The 20,865-nt window shown below is 42.1% G+C and overlaps 1 protein-coding gene across 6 annotated transcripts in view; it reads left to right on the forward strand.

The window, feature by feature from the left end:
• The window catches only part of cbfa2t2 (CBFA2/RUNX1 partner transcriptional co-repressor 2), a 36,315-nt gene extending 19,426 nt beyond the window's left edge, over positions 1 to 16,889 (forward strand). For 3 of the 6 annotated variants that reach the window (XM_026166870.1, XM_026166876.1, XM_026166873.1), the window contains exons 2-11: positions 5,783 to 5,941; positions 6,130 to 6,371; positions 6,464 to 6,553; positions 8,661 to 8,845; positions 8,939 to 9,192; positions 10,802 to 10,887; positions 12,427 to 12,619; positions 13,991 to 14,059; positions 14,220 to 14,410; positions 14,992 to 16,889. In XM_026166870.1, the coding sequence (XP_026022655.1) occupies positions 5,783 to 5,941; positions 6,130 to 6,371; positions 6,464 to 6,553; positions 8,661 to 8,845; positions 8,939 to 9,192; positions 10,802 to 10,887; positions 12,427 to 12,619; positions 13,991 to 14,059; positions 14,220 to 14,410; positions 14,992 to 15,333 (1,811 nt within the window). In that variant the 3' untranslated portion in view covers positions 15,334 to 16,889. Of the gene's footprint in view, positions 1 to 2,234; positions 3,545 to 5,782; positions 5,942 to 6,129; positions 6,372 to 6,463; positions 6,554 to 8,660; positions 8,846 to 8,938; positions 9,193 to 10,801; positions 10,888 to 12,426; positions 12,620 to 13,990; positions 14,060 to 14,219; positions 14,411 to 14,991 lie in introns of those variants that run through there. The other 3 variants (XM_026166872.1, XM_026166875.1, XM_026166871.1) reach the window with 3 other exon arrangements.
• Positions 16,890 to 20,865: the final 3,976 nt, after the last annotated feature.

Genomic DNA, 20,865 nt, shown 5'->3' on the forward strand with positions numbered 1-20,865 from the left:
GATGTGTGTCACATTCATTTAACCTATTGATTATGGAACAAAGCTCGGTGTGAGTCTTTCCCAGATATATTAGTATTACCCTTCATGCAAGAATCTTAAAGCAAAAATAACAATATTTGCATTCATTAGTGTCTTCAGTGTCTGAAATACCTGGGCATTAAATATTTGGGCTTTCTAAAAGAACTTAACAGCAGTATAGGTTGAAGTAAATTATATTGCTCTGTAAAAGGTGTTTGCACCACATTAAGTCAAAGGAGCTTGGAAAGAAAAGCGTCTGGACTTCTTTAAGTTGCTTGAAGACATTTCACCTCTCATCCGAGTAGCTTCTTCAGTTCTAAGGTCAAATGGTGGAGAGTCCCAGATTTACCAGAACCTTCACAGTCATATGCACCACATTAAGTTTCTGCCTTTCTGATCCACTGCTATGTTTAAAAAAAAATCTAACAGCAATCAGTGACTGCAATGTGGTGTGTGGTGTTTTCAAGTGTTTTTAAGGTCAGCAACTTCAGATCCCATCCAGTCAGTCTTCTCCCTGTGGTCTGACCTCATACACATGGACACTGTGCATATTGTTATCCAGCCTCTGCCAAACCGCCTCTGCTTCCAGCATCACGTCACTGTACCTCTTTTTACTGCTCATTCTTAGTTTTTATAGACAACTTCTGTCTGCCTTGCTGTCCCCTCTTTTTCGTTTTCCTTTTCAGTTTGCCACTAAGTATATTTCCATCCCAGAGTTCCTTTTTTCACTATGTGGCACGCTGGATTACGGTGGTGTTTTTGCAATTATCTCTCTGAGTGATGAGGATATGCGAGGGCTTCTCTCACCATCAGCCTGTCATAGGGACATGTGATAAATTCACTTCGGAGACATGTCTGTGCTTCTTCATATGTGAGAATGAGAGTACTTTTTTGTCCAAAGTCATACCTCTTCCTTCTCCTTACGTCTACAGCTTTCTTTGCTTTTTCCCTGTACTGTCAACCTTGCCACCTTCCTATCGTTCCCCTTCCTAGCAGAGTTGGAAGCAGAGTGTTGACATTGGGTTTTATCCAAATATGTAGTCTACGAGGCTGGAAGGTGGTAATGAAAGCCAAGAAAAACAGCCTGGCTCTGAGTCTAACAACCAGGCTTGTCCTTCTGATGAAACCAAAGGAAAACAGTATTTTCTGTCCTTGTTATTCCTTTCCTCCCATCCTACACCTCTTTCCTCGCTCTGCTTGCATCCTGTCCTTTTCTATCTCTGGTGCTTCTGATTCGCAGACTAATTCATTGTCTCCCTCTGTGCTTTATAAAACTCTGTGTGAAAATGTGACAAATATTACATTTTTAATGTGGGAGCCATTTTGTCAGATGCTAACTGTGATAAAGTCACGTTACTGTTATCGTAAAGGGCTATCCAGGCTTTGTTCTATAGTGGGAGTAAATTCAAATTTAAAAAGTCTTCTTTTTTTATAGATGTAAATTTTAATAGTCTAAAAAAATACATTTGTAACATGTGGGTCTGCAATTTGTTACATGGAAGCAAGGCATCTGTGTTGCTGCAACAGTTGAGGAGGTGTCAGTCCCAAGAGGGTAATAATGTAAATGAAGTTGATTAAAGCAGAGATGATGTCACCTGAGTTTCTTCATCTCTCAAACTGGATATTATAAAATACAAAGTCACGTAACTCGTTGTTTGGCAACAGTATGGCACTGAGAGGGACATGGACTATTATCTATTTTAAAAGTGGATGTGGCTGTGTGCGGGTGTGTATGTTGCTTCATGTATCCTTGTGCTGTGTGTGTGTGTGTGTGTGTGCTTGTGTTTGTGTGGGTGGAGGTCAGAACGGAGTGCAGGATAGAGGAACAGATGTGCGCTGTATTGTGGCTGTGTGCGCGGATGGACGGGGACCAGGTGCAGCCTTTGTCTCTCTAGCATTTAAGTCCACTCGCTCGCATTCAGCTGCCTCGTGCCTCCCCTCCCCTCTGTGCACCCTCCTCCTTCCTCCTCTCCTTGGAGGGAAGGCAGAGATGTGTGTGTGTGTTTGTGTGTGTGGGCCGGGCTGCCTTGGCTTAAAGGAAGGGTTTGCAGCAGTCCCTTCTGCCCCCCCTTCTCTCACAGGTGACTGTTGGAGGTCCCAGCTGGCCAGCTCTTGGCCGATTAGATCCATATGGTACAGGAGGAGGAGGAGGAGGAGAGGGAACCTGGTTAATTTTGAAATCAATTGCTTTCCTTTTTTCTTTTTTTTTCAAAGTGTTTCACTGGTTGAATACTAAGCCTCTGTCAGTTGTTTAAAGTATGTGTTATCCTTTCACTTCAGGACTTCGTAGACTAGAATTAGGATTGCAGAAATACGGCAGCATTTTGGAAGATATACTTGTGCGCTGTTTAATTAAGAGTTACAAATGTCATTTCGTGTAGTATTTTTTTTTTAGCCATGCTTGGGACAAAATGTAGAAAAGGTTAAAGGAAGCTAAGCACTGAAGTTAGAGGAAAATAGGGTTGTAGTTACTCCGGTTCTCTTGCATCTGTTAGATGTCACTGTCACCACAAAGGTTCTCACTTTGATGAGACTTATAAGTTGCTATAGTTAAACTTTTTTTAGTCAGATGAGATGTGAGGCACTGTCGTGCAAAACTAGGGTAATAAGCTTGACTTTTTTTCTCATAGATAGTACGCACAGCTGGGCTAAACCTCCAAAAAATATCCTGTTGATGTCTTCTTGTCTGACTCATGATAAGAAAACTAAATATTTGACAGCATTTCTTGAAAAAAAGAATTCATAATGTTATTTTCATGTGCGTGTGTTTGCGTTAACATGTGTGTGTCTTGACCCCTACATACTTGTATCATTGCACATGCCACAAATTTTCTTTGTGCTCACTGATAAATTAGTTCGGTCCGTGTTACATCTTCTCTCACCTCATCTACGGTGACAAGACAGAGAGCAGTGTGGTTCGAGTACACACACCACCGCACAGCGCCGCACACACACACACACACATGCTTCACAGCTGCCAGCCTCTCACAGGGAGTTTAGACTTCAGAGTTAAAACATGAGCTTAATAAACCCTTACACTGAACCCATTTATTTATACACCACATCAAGTGTGATTTATTTCTGTGGACTCGTTATAGCTTATCCATCCCGTCTTTATGTAAGGAGGTCGATAAATGTTCTCGAAAGTGTATTTGTCTTTTCATTTGCAATTTCATTAGTTAATGGATTGCTTTTACAGCGGTGGCTCAACAGGAATAGTCACATTATGTTTCTCTATCCCTTTCCTCTCTTTCTGAGCCTCGTTCTGAATCATCACTTGCAGAGGCAGCAATTAAAGTCAGCTGAATGTTTTAATGCAGATGAGCGTCACCTGAAGCTGAACAAACAAGGAACACCTGGCTAGCAACAGCCATCACTGCAGATGCATTTTATTTTCCATCCCTGTGATAACAACTGTTGTAGAAAGCAAACACTTAAGGTCAGGAAACTTTCAAGATTGTAAAATTATGGATTATCTTATTTGTGCATGAAGACGTGAGACAGAAAAACAGCAGCACAATATGGTGTGAGTTTAACATGTAATCCTTTTTGGTTATATCCACCAGAAATGAGTTGATGGAGTACCCAGTTTTATATTTTAGTAAGCACTGGTAACAGTGCTATCTGCTTTTTTCAAAAGTATTGCCTATTCATTGTGGCATTTCTGTGTAATCCTGTTGATGTGTGGTGAGGAGCTTTGTGTACCTTCCCTTTGTTGCATTAAAGCAAGGATGACAGGTGGCATTTAGACCAGACAAACACCCCACATCCTCCTCTAAGCCAATATTCACCTGAGTTAACATTAGGCCACTTTGTGCACTCTGTGCATATGCGTTTTGTGGCTGCTGTGACAGCTGCCTCCTGAGACAGCCCTGTGACTATACCATGGACTCAGGTGCTCGCAAGCCAGATGAAGTCATCTAGCTATGTGTGCTGTCTAATTGACAAGCAGAGGCAATTCTCTAAGGGTTGTCAGGAGTACACGCGCACACACCTGATGTCTCCTGCTTTGGCTGTTACCTCTGGCATGGCTAACAGCAGACTGTGCCACATCTTAAGATTGCATGAACCCTGCTGCAGCTTTGTTTCTGTTGCATGCTCAAAGGTCATGCAGTAAGGAATATAAATACAATATGTTGCTATGTTTACATTCTGCAGAATTATGCATGCCTGCCAGTTAAAGTCAAACACAAAATGGTGCTTACAAGTATGGCAGTCAGTTTGGATCCAAACTACTGTTCACAACCAGTGGTTAATGGTTCATAATGTGTCAAAGAACTTGGGAATACACTTCAAGCTGAATTCTCCAATCCTGGCTTTTGTGTGCGTATGAAGTTGTTTACTTGGTAAGAGTGTTGACACTGAGGCCATATGCCCCGTTGATTCTGTTATTGAGATGTCAGTCTAATTTCCTGGCCATACGGATGGAGTGTGCGGAGCTTTGGAGCCGGTGTGTGTGTGTGCTGCAGGCTGCTTCCTACAGTGCACTGGCAGACCGCGTGTGTGGTGGGTACGGCAGTCCAAATGTCTGCATAGATCCCTCCTTCCTGCCCCCTATGTTCGTGAACAGGTGGAGTGATGGCAGGCAGGCCACGGGGGCTGAGAAAGAATGAAATGGTACGAGGGAGAGAGTTTTAAGAGGACTGCAAAACAGAAGGAAGAACACTCAAAGCTGTATAATGAGTTGCAGACATGACAGATGAGTTGCACAGGGCAGATTGAGAAAGTGCGAGCATAGGATGCAAAAGAGATTTGTTGCCAAAACTTGAGGAAATTTGCACTTTTGCATTCAGATCCATTTGTTTTTGTAATAATTCTGCATGTTTTCACATTTTTTGCACTCACAACAGTACCTTTTATTCATTCCGTGGGCTTCTTTTCAGTTTTCTTTGAGTTACCTACTGACAGCTTAAACCTTTTGACTTAAGCCTTTATAAACTCGGACCTCGTGGCTCAAGGCCATCCAGAGTTCATAGCTGTGAAAAAGAAATAAAGGGTGCTATTGAGTCCAAAGCCCTAAAACCATGAACCCACATTTAGAAGCTGCTTTCTGCTAACCTATGACCTGTGAGACCATGCTTGTCTATTAATTGTCAATTCTTGAAGCTGTTAGAAAAGTCTGATCCACTCTAAATGGAGACGGGATCCGGCCCTCATGGTTCTCGAAAAGACAAAGACAGCTTCTGATCCACATCTCCCCACCACTACACCCCCCATTACACTTTCTCCATAGCCCTTATCTGGTGGTCTCATTCAACGTCAATAGCATATTGAGAAGTTGCATTTAACATTCAAAAGCTTTGTCGATCTTGTTAGTAAAGCGTGAAATAGCCCGTCCCTTTTTCTCTGTCTCTCCTATTTCTTGGGGAGCTCAATGAGGAGGCATTCTACTCCCACACAATGGCCTTCTTCAGAATTTCTTCTGTTATTGATCTGAATGGGTGAGAGTGAGGGGCTAAACTTCAGACATCTGGCTCTTTGATGGGGGCAGGGTGGTTGGTGCCCTGGCAGTGTGTGTTGTATCATGCAAAGTGAGTTGAGGAGAGGGGGCTGGGCATTGTTGTTGTCTTTTGTAACAATAGGCATGACGCTTTTGAATTGATTTAAACAACTGAGCTAATGGGGGGTAAAGTTAAAGTAGTGCTTCTTTTTTTTAATTTTTGTGGATGTCATAGCAAGTTACAGTTATTTAACTTTGGTTCACTCATATAGACCTGCTGGTTTCTGATGCCCTCACCTCACCTACCTTCTTTCCTCTTTGCAGACAGTAGAGAGAAGAAGAGCCCTGCCATGCCCGGTTCTCCTGTGGATGCTAAGACTCATTCCAGATCAGCCCCCAGCAGCAGCGCCAGCTCCACTATGCCACCCCTACCTTCTGTCAACCCCAGTGGCCCACGACCGGCCTCTTTTTCCACCACAGCATGTAAGAGTAATAATTAAATCTATACTTAAAGAATTTCTCTCATTCTTCCAGCTTGTCTTTTTGTTTCCTCTTCAGTCTTTGTTCCTTTTCACAAACCAAAGTTGTAGACAAGCTGGAGTTGTAACCACACTCAGCAGGGTTTATTTTGATTTCTCTTCTCTTCATGTTGGTTTTCCGTCCTTCCCCAGTGACCAATGGGAATCATCATTCCCCACCAACACTGAATGCAGTGCCATCTCCACCACAGCGTTACAGCAATGGACCGTCCTCTTCCTCTTCCTCATCGCTGGCTAACCAGCAGCTGCCAGCCACCTGTGGGGCACGCCAGCTGAGCAAGCTGAAACGTTTCTTGACCACACTGCAGCAGTTTGGCAACGACATTTCTCCTGAGATTGGAGACAGCGTCCGAAGCCTAGTTCTGGCCCTTGTGGTAAATTCTATGATGGCATACTGAAGAGAAAAACAAGTCAACATTTTATAGAAATGCATTTAAATTAAACCTTCCCTTTTCCTATCTTTTAGAATTCAACAGTTACCATTGAGGAGTTTCACTCACGGCTTCAGGAGGCTACCAACTTCCCCTTACGACCCTTTGTTATTCCTTTTCTCAAGGTAAACATGCCTCCACCCCCTCCTTTTCCCATCTTTCTGTATTTGCTTTGTGCAGTTCTGCATGGAATTACTTCCCTTTTCTTTTCACAGCACTAGTGTTCTTCCTCCGTTGAGTTAAATGGTTTTACTCCTTGTGGTGTAAAGTTGCCCATCAGATAGTTGCCTAAGTGTAGTTTTGTTAATTGAATTGGCCATTTCAGGTTCAAAGTAACCGTCAAGATTTACGTGTTGACTTGACAAGCAACAGATGACTGTGTGTTAACAGCCTCTTGAGCCCCTCTGTAACCAGGGAAGTCTGCAAGTGTATACTTTTAGTAGCTCCTTGCAGTAAAGCATCCCATAAATCTTGTATAACTGGACTTCAAGCTATAAAAAGCGGCTTTTTTTTACACTTACTTCTTGGTTATCTCTGGAGCCCTTCCGTCTGTCTAAATCCTTGATTATAGTCTCTTGTGGACAGCTATTCATTCCTTTTATACTTCTTTGAAGTCCGCTGCCTGGGGAGCATACATATTTCGTGCATTGTGATGTAAATTTTACACGGACGAGTCCACACAGTCACGAAAAACAGGCAGGCATTTGGACATCTGCATGCACCATCGCACTCAATAGGTGATGATAAAAATGTACATTTCTCAGACGTTTGCGGACACTATCTTACTTGCGAATGGGGAAAAAGTTAAACAAGACTTTTGGTGGCTGAGACAAGAATGCTCTGTTTTTGTTGTTCTACTGATTTATTGCAATGATGTGGCGTTCTCACTATTTAATAGCAACTGCTGGAGTCTCTCTTAAGAGAGCAGTTGGGACAAGATCTATAGAAAAGACAGAGAAGTGGATGAGAAGGAGAGAGGGAAAAGTGGGAACTCGGAAGTGTGAAACATGCCTATAAAGTGTTCCCTTCCTTTTTTATGGTCTCCACTGCGCCATATGGAGCCGTTGTCCCGTTAAAAGAGCATTCAGCTGCCAAGGCGCCGCCAATCTAGCATCCGCCCTGCTGAAGCCCAGAGAACCCGATGCTCAACTGACACATAGCACATGTGTCCGCTAGCTGGGGCCCCAGGGAAAGAAGGGATGCAGAGGAGCATGGGAAACAGGAAAAAAAGGAGAGCCCAGGGATATTATAGAGAGGCGATCGTAAAGCAGAAGTGTCTGCGTCTATAGGGGAACTACAAGCGATACTGTAAGGATCAGCTCACTGAGGCATAGAGGAATGTTTGTTTCAATGGACAAAAAGAGGTCTTTGCAGAGTAGTAAAGTGATGTTTAACTAATACTATATGTAGTTTCAAATACTAAATAACAATAAGAGGTCAGTCACAAAATGAAAACGGCTGGTTATTTAGTTGGTTGCTCAAGAAGAGAGAGAGGAGGGAGCAAGGAAGTGGTGTAATTGCAAACACACTGAAGTCTGTTCCTAATTAGGGAAACGCAGGGAACAAAAGAGAGATGGAAAGATTGGATGGAGACAGTCCCAGATAAATACGAAAAAAAACTGAGGGGATGAGGAATTAGGGAGAAGTCTGTGTATCATTTGTTTTGAAATGTTTCTAAATTTCTAAGCCTCTGTATCATCACGCATACCTTTGCTGTGACCAACACATTATGCTCTGCACACATGCTGCTTGCAAGAGGTTCATAACCAACATCAGTTGCAGCTTAGAAAACTCTGATTTTCATTTGAATTAGGAAAGCCGCAGCCTCCTTGGAGGCAGCTGGAGAACAGCACCCAGACACAGATCTAGCCTTACAGCCAGACCCCAAGGAGTCACTGCCCCCCTTAAAACCAATTTTCTTCCAGCCAGGCGTCTTCCCCAGGAGGCAGATCTGCACTGTATCTGTTGGCTCTGTTGCAGCATGAACGTAGTCTGTCTAGGATAGTTCTGGTGTGTTTGGTCCAGATCTCCCCTCCTGTTTGTCACTATCAGGTTTTCTGGTGTTTCTCTCTTTCTGTCTGCGTTCGTCTTTGAATGAGTAAAATCAATGCTCATTGATATAGGAGCGAGTAGTGGCCAAAGTCTACTTATACATGGGTTCAATGTGCTCTATGAAAATAACTACCTGCAAATCATAATCAAACTTAACAAGTATAATTTCTTTCTTGTCAGGCAAACCTCCCTTTGCTGCAGAGGGAGTTGCTCCACTGTGCACGGGCAGCCAAGCAGACCCCAGCTCAGTACTTGTCCCAGCATGAGCACCTCCTGCTAAGCACCACTCTGGCATCTTCTCCAGACTCCTCTGAGCTCCTGATGGAGCCTCCAGAGCCTGGAACCAAGAGACACAGCCCAAGCAGGTTAGATAAATGCATAAAAAAGAGCTATAATACATAGAGTATATAGGTAAACAGTGAGAGAGCTACATTAAATCACTCCTGTCTTCCCCTCAGGGCTAAAGAGAACGGTTTCCGTGAACGCCCACCTGTAGCTATGGAGCCTGCCGCAAAGCGGATTTGCACCATCAGCCCAGCTCCCCGACACAGCCCTGCTCACCCATTGCCACTGACCGCCCAGCTTCACCCGACCCCTCCACCCTTGCAGCATTACGCCCTGGATGACATCGCAGCACCTCACATCCTGCACCGTGAGCACAGCCAACGTGTTTTGGAGATCCGCGAACTCAAAGACAGGCCACGACTTCCTGGTATGTGATGCAAACTCAGTGTAAGGATATTCCTGATGAACTTCATTTCTGAAGTTGTTTCCAGTCTACATTGTGGGTGATAAGGTGATGCATATTCAGTCTCAGTTGTAGCCTTTGTGGCAGCAGTGAATAAGTGTTGTAGGCATCCTTGTGAACCAAATATACAAGTGTGTGGTGTCAAACTTGTTTGCACATTTCTGTAGAACATCCGTACAACAGAACTTTATTGGCTCTTTACAGTAGTTTGAATGCAAGTAGCTGCTAACCATATTTAGAAATGAACATACTTGCATGAAGACAGATGCACACAAATATCATATTCTATATGTGATAATGGGTGGTCTGTGTGTTTGTGTAGGCAAGACCCATATATCTCAGGAGTCCACGTATGTATATAAACAGAGCCATACTGTCCAGGCAGGGAGAGCTGGATGTACTCTGGTGTATATCTAGCCTTCATTTGGGGCTTGTCAGCACTCAGTGGAAACATCGGTAGCACACATACACACATACAGACACACACCTTGATATGTTCCTGGTAGAGGTGCTGTGTTTATGAGTCCTTAGTCCCCTGTCTGACAGCCTCCCGACCGCCTGCCGCCACTTAACTCATAGGCACACACACTCACGCATAAACACATCAGTCCACACACTGGTGGCTTTGAACTGATGGACACTGATGAGAACCAGAAGTAGCGAAGATGTTGAGAAGGCAGTGTGCATGAGGGTATCATTGCTCTCCTAAACAACCCTTGTGTGCTGGGTCTTGTTGGCTCTTTCTTACCAAATTTTTAAGAGATTGTGGTTTGCATCTTTGTAGACAGCGTGGGTCTACTTGCATGAACATGTGGATGTTTTTTAGCCTCTGTGTGAGTACAAACTTGTGTGCAAACGCTGATTACTGTTAAATGTATTTGGATATTGCTGATGTCACAGTGTAATGACTGGATTTGAATCAGATTAGCTTTGTTTTTGTGTGTGTGTGTGTGTGTGTGCGTGTAGCCGTAATAGTCTACAATGAGTGTCAGAACGGCTGGTTGTGTTTAGAAGTGGAGCCACTCCACTCAGCCTGAGTGTCTCCCTACTGGAATGCTGTGAGCTCCAGGAGGGGAGGTGCTAAGGGAGACGTTTTGGGTGTATGTGAGTGTGTGGTTGACAGCTGACTTCCAGATGTGTGCAAGCTCTGGAGCTCTGGGCGCTGGGAGTCTGTTTTATATCACAGGGGTCTCTTTTTCACTTTCGCTCAATCTTTGTTTCTCACTGTCCCTTTATCTTCTTGCCTCTGCATGTTCACTTTCCCTCAATCCCATGAACAAAAATAAAATAAATAAAACTCCTTTTGTCATCCTTAATTGTCGTGTGTTCGAGTTTTAGCTAATTGCCTCGATTTAGTACTTTTAAATTTGTTTAGTTTCTCATGGTGGGAAATGATAAAATTGTCTTTAAGTTTAATGTAAATATGTTTTTTGTAATTTTAACAGAAGCACTTATTTACCATATATAGACATGCGTAGGTGTTTTTGACTCACTGTCACTTGTGGCTTCTCTTGCATTAAGAAGAATGTTAATCATGATGGCCTGTGGTTTGTCTTGTGTGTGATTCAATCAGGCACTAATGGGGGCTACCGTGAGGAGCCAGTGGACCACAGACTGACAGACAGAGAGTGGGCTGATGAATGGAGGCATCTGGACCATGTAAGTCTGCGGACAGGCACCACTGGTGCTGTTGACTTTTGATACAGAAAGAATGTGATTTGTTTTACTGGGGTTTACCACTAAAGCAATCTATCACAGCTTAAAAGCACACATAATCGGCAGGCCAGAACTTTCTGATAAGACATCATTGGTTTATAAGCTGCAATTAATTTATTTGGTATGGGTTCAAACATGTTATTGGGGGTTCATTATTAAACTTATTATTATTATTATTATTATTAGCTGTTAAGGGGAACTTTTCATGATGTAGGAAATGCTCCCTCAGCAAGACACTTTTCTGTCATGAATCGCTGTGCGGCAGGCGGGAGTTGGACCCAAAATGCAGGACTCACAGACTCGAGGGAATGAACTCAAAACACAGCTTTATTTGCCGGTAGAACAAACATACAAACTAAACTAAACTGGGAAGCCACAAACTAAGAACTTACAGCGAGACACAGGGAGATCCACACACAGCATGAGGGACGACGTCACGCCGAACAGAGGGAGACGCAGACAGAAATACACAGAGGGTAAACGAGGAAAGTGGGAACACACGGGGAACACAGGTGACACTGATAATCATAACGAGACAGGGCGGGGTGAACTGAACATGACATGTACGGGCGTGAGAGTCACAAAGTAAACAGGAAGTGCACAGAGGTTCAGACAGGAGGAGAGAGAGCACGGGGAAAACACAGACATAACGGGCTGGGGAAACATGAAACAACCACAAAGGGAGACGAGGGCTCATAAATACACAGGGCACACAGGGGGGAGAGAGAGAGCACGGGGAGAACTTGGACATAATGGGCAGGGGAAACATGGAATAAAACATAAGGAGAGACGAGGGCTCACAGATACACAGAGGGGCACACAGGGGGTAAAAGCCATGAAGGGAAAACACTTAGGGAACAACACAACAGGGCAACTCAGAAAACATGGCCTAAATAAGGAACAAAATACAAACATACAAGAAAACTAAGAACACTGGGCCAACATGGCCCAGGACCATGACACTTTTCCATAGGTACCTATTGAAATAATAGACTGTATGATTGTGTGATTTATTGGCAAAAAAGGCTTGTAGGTAATTTGAAGTAAAATATAAATATAAAGTCAAGAAAGGGTTATGCAATAGGTCTGTGAATGTGGACGTTAATGAGTTTCTTAATGGATTGTGATTAAGACATCCTGAACTACCTTTCCAGGAGATAAATGGTCAGGTTATTGAAAAGGTTACAAGAAGAAGAAACATAGCAAAGACACAAAAGTTTGCTGGGAAATTACAATTATTAACATAAGTCAATGTGTTTTAGGCATTAAAACAAGGTATTTATGTTTAACTGCTTACTGGGATGAAATTCTATCAAGTCAAGGAGATGGTTTGTGAAACTGGTTCTTGATTTGATGATATAAGTACTTTTTGAAACTTCAGACATAGCTATTAAATAGTTGCTTAATGATGTAAGATTTAAATAATTCCTCAAGTAGCTAAAAGCGATCTCAATTAATAAAATTTTGTTTGTCGTCATCAAGGTGTTGAACTGTATTGTGGACATGGTAGAAAAGACACGGCGGTCAGTGAGCGTTCTCAGACGATGCCAGGAGTCAGATCGTGAGGAGCTTAACTACTGGAGACGACGTTCGAGCGAGCAGGAAGACCCGCGCAAAGGAGGACCGGCATCTGCTCCATTCTCCAAGACGCACAGCCCTCACTCTTCTGAGTCAGGTGGGCACCGCTGTCTTTTGGGGTTTCGCTTTTGTCAGGGACCAATAACTTTTCATTGTTTACGCTTGCTGCTTTACTACAGTAAATGTTTCATGATTTTCAGAAAGAAGCCAAATTTATATAATGCGTGATGTTGCACATGCTCTAAACTTCATATTTAACCTGCTAGTAACATGTAACATGCAGAAGCCCAGTTTTTTGGGGGGTTAATTAATTAATTATCCCTTAACATCTACTATGTTTTGGGTGTTGGAAACTGCTTTAAGGATTAACAGTTCAATTCGGGTTAAAAGACTGATGTTTCCATTTCCTTTTAAAAGTGTTATTTATTGTGAGATCAGTTCATTAAATGAACTTTAGAATGGGTAAGCAAATGTCTTTTCTAAAGAAATATAACCATGGGTTGTTCACTCTGGGATAATGATGCTAGATAAACTACAAGCATTGTGAATAATAGCACATAATGATCTGGACATTGAGATTAATTTAGGCGATGCAAATGTCCAGTCATTTCTGTTTCATAGTCATTACATCATCTAGTGGTCATTAATAGAACTGCGCCGAAGTCACACGTCAGCGTGTTAGTGAGTCCATCCACAGTTAGTCCCTCAGTCTGCTGTGTACTGGCAGTGTTCTTTCTGCGTGCCAGCCTTGCCATCCCCCTGCTGCTCCATAGTCACAGACAGGTGCCAGGATTGGCCTCCGCCATATCGGCCACAGAAGGGCCGTCCTGCCGTCCTGCAGGCACAGAGACCCAGAGCTAGCTGACTCGCCAGAGCACCATCTGGGCTCCCAGTCGGAAAGCCTGCCTGCTTGCCTAGGCTTGGTCTGCTATAGTGGGGGTGTATAAAGGCTTGGTGAAAGAGAAGGGATGTAAATGAAGGCAAAAAGAGAAAGAGGTGGCGAGATCAGCTGTGAGTGATGGAGAAAGAAGCGGAAAAAGGAGATAAGAAAGGCAACAGTATTAGAGAGGCAGAGCCCAGTAGTGAGTTAGGAATGAATTACGATTCAGGGAGACAGATTTGAGGGAAGAAACAGAGTATTGACACAGCTTGATGGTCTGCATTTCTCTCCAAGCCAAACACATTCCTTTCTGAAGCTGTCAGATCGCAGATCCGTCCAGGACTCTGATAACTAACAATAACATTGGTTGTGTGGCCTAGATATTCGGAATTGTTTGCACCAGTGACAGAATAAATGTCAAGATGACAAAGAAACTATTACTGTCTGTCTATCAGGCCTTTTCTTTTATATGCCCCCATCACCTTCAAGGAGTGTCAGCCCCAGTATAAATAAATGAAAATAAATAAATATATGAAGTTTCAAAGCCCCGGCAGGTGCTAATTGCTTCCGTTTCTGCCTCCCCTGCAGACTCTCAGCGTGATTTTGCTCCACGGCCAGGCTCAGCATATGTTACAGATGAAATCTGGAGAAAAGCTGGTAAGAACATGAAACAAAATTAGTATAAAGACTCAACCAGTTGTTGCATTTACAAAGTAATATTTTGACACACTTAGCAGATTGCTGTGTGCTTTACTTATGCAAGTGTGCAGAGTAAAAACAAGGTGAGCCCCACCTAAATCTCTTGTCTTCTCTATAGAAGAAGCGGTGAATGAAGTTAAGCGTCAGGCCATGGAAGAGGTTCAGAAAGCTGTAGCAGAGGCTGAGCAGAAAGCATTTGAGATGATTGCTGCTGAGAGGGCCAAGATGGAAAAGACTGTGGCTGAGGCCAAGCGGAAGGCTCAAGAAGATGCCATCATGGTCATTAATGAACAAGAGGACTCCAGTGAGGTGAGCAAGAACTGCAGAGAAACTACAGCAACAAGATGTGTGTGTGTATATATGTGTGTGTACATATATGTGTGTTTTATATGTATGTATGTATGCATGCATGCATGCATGCATGCACTTAAACTTCCAAGTATGCATAATTTAGAGTTACAGTCTTTTGGGCATTTTTAATAGCAATTACAGATTAATAGTGTAATAAAGCAATAACAGTGGTGCAAATGACTAGATTAAAGTGGAAAAAGGCACTGTGTTTATCGTGATGATTCCACACATAGATTTTTCTGAACATGTTGAAGGGCCTCACATGATTTAGTAAAGAGTCCATATGGGACTCGGTGGGAGGGCAGAAAAATTACTCAAAATGAATGCTTTAGTTGCTGAATCTGCTGAGACAGCTGTATGCATACAAGTTCACAATGATTACTCCAATTCATTGCTGCGTTTGCTTCTGCTGCCCCCAAATGGTCCAACAAATTACTGTAGTTTTGTTTTGTAAGGGGTTTATTTAAAAATGAAAGAATACAAATGCAGTTTGTACAAGTGAGAGATAGAAATGAACTATATCTTTCCTCTCTCATTAGTGTTGCTGGAACTGTGGTCGCAAAGCTAGCGAGACGTGCAGCGGCTGCAACGCCGCTCGCTACTGTGGGTCTTTCTGCCAGCACAAAGACTGGGAGAGGCATCACCTCATCTGCAGCCCAGGACTTCAGGCTCAACCCAAACCGGTACCTGCAAGCAGAGTGGCTGCCGTGGCTACAGCAGCACCGGCCGCCACCGTCGTGTCTCCTGTTGGTCTGGCTGGGGTCAAAGTTCCTGACAGTGTGCCTTCAGTCTGCAGTCCAGGTGGGGAGAAGGCTTCAGTCGCTTCGCGTTCATCCACTCCCTCCACCCCTGCCTCGGCCCCTGAGACGAACGGACACTAGGAGGCAAAGGACCTTGGCGGTGCATGTGTCACCTACCCTCTTCAAAAACCGGGAAGAACTGAAACAGCAGCATGAGGGAACTATTTGTGGGTTAAGTTAGGATAACAGATTTTTCAACATACTCTTTGGCAGATAAAAAAGGACAGATTATGGATGACTGTTTGAGTGATATGTCAACTGGGACTTTGGCTTTGGCAAAGAACAGAAGGACTCCTCTTGAATGCATTAATTGGATGAACAGATCTCCCTAGCAGATGGAAACGTGTTTCTCATCGTCCAAAAACCAAAATCTTGGATGTGTGAGGAGTGGAAAAAAACTGATTGATCTCCGTTTGTTCTCTGGTGGCAGCGTGGAAGTTATGAAAGGGAGGCATACGAGAACAAACACAGGAGATTAAAGAACAATGAGGTATAAAGATATTTCCCCCCATGTACCAATATCCTCACTTTGATGTGTATAAATCTAAGCTTGGGAGGAGGTGGTGGTAATTGTAAACAGTGTAATAGTACCAGCGCTAAAACATCTGTCTTCGTCCTGTAGGAAAAATCTGACCGTAGACCACGGAAGAGCCGTCTCCGCAGCTCCGGTGTATACATAAATATTTGCTCGCCAATCTTGTCAGATTATCATATGTGTGAATGTGTGTCAAAGAGTCGTGCTGTTGGTGAATATTGTAAAGCATATGATTATTTTTGTCAAAGCAATACTGAAATATTGTTCAGGTATTTCAAGACCTTTGCATCACCAAAGTCGCTAAAGAGAAAGTTATTGTAATTGCTTGTAACTGTGTTTGTGAAAAAGAGATAATGCTACACTAACGCCCACACGTCATATTTACTTTAAAAAAAAAGTTAAACTCTGGTCATTACTTTTTTTTTTTTTTGCCATTTCCAATCATTAGAAGGAACACAGGCAAAGTGATGGTGGTGGATCCAGTAAGCACAGAAACATTCAGTTTGGGCGTTTCTCTGGCTGCAATTTCACTTTGGCACTTGTTCATATCACCAGCTGTGTATGGCAGGTCAGATGTTGCTCAGAACACCTCCACCACTGTAATATTTGCATCAGGGGACAGGAGTGGTATGCTTTCCAGCACCGTTTCCAACAAATACAGGTATTAAGCTATGAAAATGAAATCCGTTTCACTTCAGCTGAAATTTTCACTGATGCTGACAACGCCGTGGTGAAGGTGCAGAGCGCTGACTCTGTCCCACAGAGAATCTCAGGAGCTTAACTGTATTTGTATGTACAGACCGTTCTTGTTCTTTTGTAACAATGAAACCTTGTATAACTTGACGGTTAGGTGAAAGTCAGATGTTTAGTGTGGAAATTTGATTTATGGTACTCTGCTGTTACAACTGAAACTTGCTTGTTTCCATGTGTTGTAAGATGACTTTGTAAAGAATATTATGAGAGAATGCCTTTATTTTGTGAGCCACAATTTTTCCTCTTCATTCTTTGAACATGTTTTTTTTGTTATGAGACATAACTTCATATGGAAATCATATCTTGACATGAAGTATGAAATAAAGAAGTAGAGTTACTTCAAAGCGTTTCCCTGATGTTTTTTGTGCTCATTTTTAAAAATATGCAAAAAAAAAAGGTCTTCCTGGTAATATGCGATAAAGTAAAATGTGTCTATTAATAGAGGTGTCATATATACTCGGTTGACACTGAATTAAGAAATTCTCCTTTTTTCACATAATCACAATCAGCTGCAAATGTTAATGTATGATATTAGAGAGTAGTAGTGAATAAAACGGCTCCTATGTATAAAATATGACTACATAAGTTATTTGGTCATGATATAAGGTATTTTTCTACAATTAGTCAAATAATAGATAATAATAGCAGTAATGAAAGTGCTAAACTGGAGTTCTGAGGTTCTTTCAAAAAGCTGCATGGCAGTGAATTTTATATCCTCTTTGTCTCTTTATTGAATCATTCAGTGAGTCCAGTTTAAAAATGCAAGACACATCTTTGAAGTCTGAAGGTACAAAGTAATGAAGTAAGCTCTTGGTGAGAACGGACTACTCTAAAGTGGGTTGAGTTAAAGTTCTGCCATGTATTATGTATAATGTTTTCCACCTTTGAATTCGATTAATATTCTAGTGATTTTACTGAAGAACAAATGTAGAAAAAAAAGTGATCACGGGAGATTGTGATTCAACGATTTTGTCATTGTCACGTTTAAAGAAATGCTACTCTAAAAAAAAAAAGGAAAACTGAGATTGATGCAATAACACACATTACCACAAGGTGGCAGTGTAATCCCTATGTTGATAGTGAAGCCTCTTGATTTCGGTTTAGAAGATTCGGTATGTGGATGAGTCCATTGCAGAATTGTAGTTGTTACAAAAGTATCAAAAAAACTACTAAAAACATGCAAAATATTGTTCGATATATTGCATATTACTAGGAAATAATATTTAAGGCCTAGAAGACAAAATGTCAGTTGGTCACTGCTCTCTCATCTTGTAACTAAACTCACTATTTGCAAAGCAGCTAATAAGCAGAGTAGCTGCAAGGAACACTGAAAAGTAAACTAAAAAAAGTATACTTTTACATTATATAAATCATATATTTCAAATCTAAAGCAATCGCTTGACTGATGCTATGATCCTTATTGTCAAAGTAGCTGCAAGAACTAAATTATAGGCACATGTTACGAACTTGTATGTCCATGTGTTTGTTTGTGCAGGTGTTGTGTTTTTTCTATGTTAATTTAGCTGTGCCAGGGCCCTGTTCCGATTGGTGCGTGGATATACTGCCCCGGCGTGATTGGATCCAGCTGGAGGACCCGCCCATTAAAAGGAGGCTGGAGTGCTACAGCGGTAGAGGTCCTCGCGTTTCTCCTCATCACCCAGCAGTAGTCCTGTGGTAGCCGCTGGCTGCAGTATACGCTTGAAAGTTGTGGAAGTGGAGTGGGTAGGGGTGAGCTGCCGTTTCTTTTGATCACCCGTTTTCTCCTGTTTTGAGTTAGTTAAGGAGGTCAGACTCAGTCTTTATTTTTGACTTTGTTTTGGTAAGGTCAGGGGTGCGGGATTTGTGTAGGTTTGTTTTGTTTATTGTTTTGGCCTTGGCTCACCCTGAAGTGTTGACACTCCCGTTTTGGTTCTCTTTATTCACATTGTAAATAAATCACCTCACATCTAACGGATTTGTTTCGTGTGACTGCTTGGGTCTTGGGGGGGAAGCGAGTGCCTCGCTCATGTTATGGCCTGGCCCTAGACGGGTCGTAACACACAATATAGACAGTCTTCTTAACTGCTGACCTTCCACTAAGCAGGGATTTCTGTTCGTTTGCCTTGTCCTACTGACTTTAAGTATTAGTAGTAATAGTATGATTATAAAGAGATTTTGTTGCTCATTAGTTGAAAGGAAAATTAAACATTACCTCATCTCTACATGTAACAGGATGCTCAGTATATTAATTCCCAGTATAACTGGGAATCAATAAAGACGTTTATGTGTACTGTGTAGGAGCACTCCCTATTTAGACATGAAACTGTTTCTGCTGCTTCTGTAAATACTATTCTTTTGTTCTGTTTTGCATATCCAATGTTATTTTTGGACTAATTTTCCATGAGTTTCTAGCTCTTGCACTACAAAGTATGCTAGAAGAAAAAGTAGAATCAGCAAGCAATCACAGTAGTGATAGTGTCAGACTGTTTGTGTACATGTGCCAGTCTTTGTTGTGGATAGAGGGGCATCTCTCTGTGTGGTTAGCTTGCTTCTTGGCTCTCTCACCACACTGTTGTAGTGCTTGTGGGGAGATACTGGCTTAATTATGTGTCTGGTTTCTGTCCCAACTTTTTGCCTGAGGCATATTAATAGAAGTCACTTAGGATTCATCATCTTTTTCAGAACTTTCCTTAGAGACAACTCACATTCCCTCCATCATAGTCTGTCTGCCCTTTGATAAAATTTGCTAATGGTTTTTGACAGCACGCTATTATCAACACTTAGTATTGTTCAAGGTCAGCAGTGCTTTACAGTAATCTACTCGGAAACCCGTTTTTGTACTTTGCTAGTGCTGTGCTTGACCTGCATCAGCCGCTGCATGAAATTTAGCTTCATATCCTAATCTATGTAAATCTAACTGCATGGGCTAATAAATTCCACTCATAGCAGAACCCAAGTGAGTATGAGTCTTTAAGTCAACGAGGACAAGTGACTCAGTATTTCAGAGGCAAGATGCCCTCTGAACACGTTACCTCCCACACAATCAAGTCTTCAGCTCGAAAGAAATGGAGATACTGAGGCATGAAATGGGACAACAGCTGCTGCATTTTCAACTTTGTCCCCAAGCCTAGGTATTTCTGAGCAGGTTACAGCTCAAGACGGCAGACATACACAACAAATGTACAATGATTGATGTATAAATCTGTGAAGACAATATTTTTATTTTTATGTAGAGCTTTTGCTTGTCTGTTTATTTTTATTTATTTATTTTTATTTATTTATTTGTTTATTTGGGGGGTTGGGTTCCTTGTTAGAGATCAGGTTTCTAAGAGAAGAAACATTGGCAGACAATATTTAAAATTTCTGACAGTCGTACCTTTATTATTTTGCGTTGACATTGTTTAAACTTTTCTGCTATCCACCATAAACCAGAAGGGAAAAATACAGAGAGGTGGCACAGGATTTGACTTTAGGTGCCTTTTGAGTGTTGCCTTCAGCAAAAGAACGTAACATAGGTGGGGAGGGGGGACTGAAAAGAGAACAATGAAACGGGACAACAGATGTCGTTTGGTCACCTTAGCCCTAGCCCTTGGCTTTTTGAAGTGATGAGCTGTGTTTGCACACATCAGAGCCAAGGGCACCTGCCTGAAAGAGCATAAAAAGACCCTTTTTTCTATGCTGCTCTGAAGGAGATGAGCACAGAGAGGCGGCGGCAGCATTCTTTGGATTCAAAATAACAGTACAAGGTTTTAAATTTCACTTTGGCTATTCATTGGTGTCCCTTTCAACACAAAGAGAAACATGTTTCACAACCTGGAATTTAATTAAAGGAAACTAGTACTTTAGTAAAGAAATGATAGAGTACATAAATATGTTAGAGCTCACTGTCCATCTTTTTGTTTATTAAAACCATTGCAGTGAGTAATATTTCAAACCAGAAATATATATAAACTAAAACCTATTAAAATGAAAGAAGCACTCCCGAGCTCATGTTATTTCTGTATCATGCTGGCATATGTAGTGTGACTGCAAGGAGAAATCCCCTGATGCTCAAGGGTTGTATTCTGAATGAATAACACATACCCCTGTGGTTTCTGTATATACATTGCTCATCCACTGCGTCTGCTTGCACAGAATCCCAATTGTCTGTAAAAATGGCATAGACAATCCCTGCTGTACCTCAAAAATAGACAATAAATAAGGTGACCTACCTTATTTATTGTCTATTTTTGCATCCACTGTCTGTGCAGTGAAGAATCAGCAGAACTCATTTCTCTTGTGCTGCAGGAGTTAAAGAGGAGCTGGATATATTCTGTTGAAGACTGCAGAAGAAATGCGGATACTAT

The sequence above is a fragment of the Astatotilapia calliptera genome, chromosome 5 (genome assembly GCF_900246225.1).
Source record: "Astatotilapia calliptera chromosome 5, fAstCal1.2, whole genome shotgun sequence".
In the NCBI taxonomy this organism is placed as follows: Eukaryota; Metazoa; Chordata; class Actinopteri; order Cichliformes; family Cichlidae; genus Astatotilapia; species Astatotilapia calliptera.